The sequence below is a fragment of the Echinococcus granulosus genome, assembly GCF_000524195.1.
Source record: "Echinococcus granulosus chromosome Unknown EG_S00289, whole genome shotgun sequence".
Taxonomy (NCBI): domain Eukaryota; kingdom Metazoa; phylum Platyhelminthes; class Cestoda; order Cyclophyllidea; family Taeniidae; genus Echinococcus; species Echinococcus granulosus.
The window spans coordinates 27938-29839 of record NW_020170669.1 but is presented as its reverse complement, the minus strand read 5'-3'; the positions used below and the strand labels follow the sequence as shown (position 1 = coordinate 29839).

Genomic DNA, 1902 nt, shown 5'->3' with positions numbered 1-1902 from the left:
CATCGAGTCATAGGGAGAAACTTTTTCTGCAGCTTTTAATCGGCACCTATGTAATCCAGCATTTCTTCAATCGTATATGCCCTTCCCACTAATATACGATTGTCCGTACCATTCCAAAGTCACAAGCACCAGATACTATGTCGCTGATCTAGTGCATTCGAGCAATTTTCCTCCTAAACTGTCTTCGACAATAAATGAAATGCTATTGTATTTTTTGCGTAGATAGACGACTAGCTTGGACAACGAAAAGACCTTCCCAGCTTCTTGCAAGGCGTCATCAAAGTGATACTATACTGTAATAAATTGCACTTACCTACTTATTGGCTGTCCTCTGTCATCCATGTAGATGATGTGGGTTAGATTACCGCTTGTCTGCACAACTTCATGAGGCTTCTCCGTAAGAGGACCCACCAACTTCTAGCAGCTCACAATCACCACATAGCTGACTTTGGCTCGACAGACAAAGTATATCATTCCTTACTTCGACCCACATTACCCACCCCCCCCCTAATTCAACATTTTTTGGACGAAAAGTTAAATCTTGATTGCATTTGGACAGTGTGGATGGACTGTGTCTACGCGAATTGACGATAACTGTCTACAGCGTGTGAATCACATGGACCGTGGCAAAGTAGAATTTAATGCCAAAAACCCATTAATTTCTATTTTTCGACTTATAAAACTAGATTCCAGATACTTAATTACCATATCTTATCAAATTGCAATGTAGGCAAATTCGGACAAATTTTAGACATTTTTAGTGCATGATTTTTCTTTCTCAGTAGGTCAGTCCAGAGTGCACTAGGCGTAAAAGTAATTCAGTCGAAACCACTTTATATTAGAGTGTATTTTAGCATTACTAATTGGCAATGTGTTAGACAGAAATATGCCTCTTCCACATTTTGATTCCGTTCTTAGCCCGTAGAAGCATGCGGAATCCCATAAACTAAAACAAAGGGAATTGCCGTGTGTCAACTCAGAGGAAAATAACCGAAATTGTAAAAATTAGATTAACAGATGCACAAGTTAGTGCTTGGGTTGGCACAGTGTCCACGTATACCGTGGATGGGAACGCAAACAATAACGTTCCCATTTTCAAAAGATATATCTATCTTCTGACAGGAAAATATTCGCATGCATTTAATTCATATAACCTACAAGCATCACTGAAATTATCAAAGCTGCCCATAAGTAGTCAGCAAACAGAAGTTTAAGCAGCAAGAAGGTTTCATAGCCAGGAACTCAAAGCATTGACATGTCTCCGTGACGTCAAGCCTGAGTTGGTACATTGGTGATCAACGTAAGTAATGAGTATTCAGCTAAGCGTTGATCCTGGCAAAGCGTATAAAAATGCGACGTCCATTTCGTCTAGAGGCTCGAGGAAAGGCAAATGCTTCCTAGCTATCGTTTTCATTCTATATTCTTTGCAATGTTAGCGTTATTCGGTGTTCACTTGCAACATCTTGCACCATGGAGTTGCATCATTCGAAATGGATCACTTGACATTCCTGGTTAGAGTCATTCCCATCAGGCCAAAGTAAAGGGAGAGCAGAGTTTTGACTTGATTCTACTCTCCTTGCACTCTAATGCAGTTCAAAAATGCCAAAACAGTAAAATTCACTTATTTACCTAAAGCGTTCTATGGGCATACCAATCATTTTAATCGTTTATAAAATTGTGCCATTTTCAATGCTTTAAGGGCTGGGGTATGGCAATTTTATTTTGGGATGTGATCAAGAGTCGTTGATACACGTCAAAGGGAATGGTCATTTACCTTATCTAGCTAAAAAGTGTACGCTTATAGTAGTTGTTTTGTAACAAATTTTAATCCCGATTGTACAATTTTGCTCACATTGATCTGTCTGCCCAAACTATTCATGAGTTTTAGATGTCGGGTAGCCA

At 39.3% G+C, this 1902-nt stretch overlaps 2 protein-coding genes across 2 annotated transcripts in view; both read left to right on the top strand. All coding sequences in view use genetic code 11, as the record gives it.

Moving 5' to 3' along the window:
• Positions 1-611, top strand: part of EGR_10873 (hypothetical protein) — a gene marked incomplete at both ends in the record, with an annotated part of 2310 nt that extends 1699 nt beyond the window's left edge. The window contains one exon of the mRNA XM_024500122.1: positions 560-611. Within this exon, the coding sequence (XP_024345467.1) occupies positions 560-611 (52 nt within the window). The remainder of the gene's footprint in view (positions 1-559) is intronic.
• A 779-nt stretch (positions 612-1390) lies between these two features.
• Positions 1391-1902, top strand: part of EGR_10872 (hypothetical protein) — a gene marked incomplete at both ends in the record, with an annotated part of 9210 nt that continues 8698 nt past the window's right edge. Inside the window, one exon of the mRNA XM_024500121.1 lies at positions 1391-1511. Within this exon, the coding sequence (XP_024345466.1) occupies positions 1391-1511 (121 nt within the window). The remainder of the gene's footprint in view (positions 1512-1902) is intronic.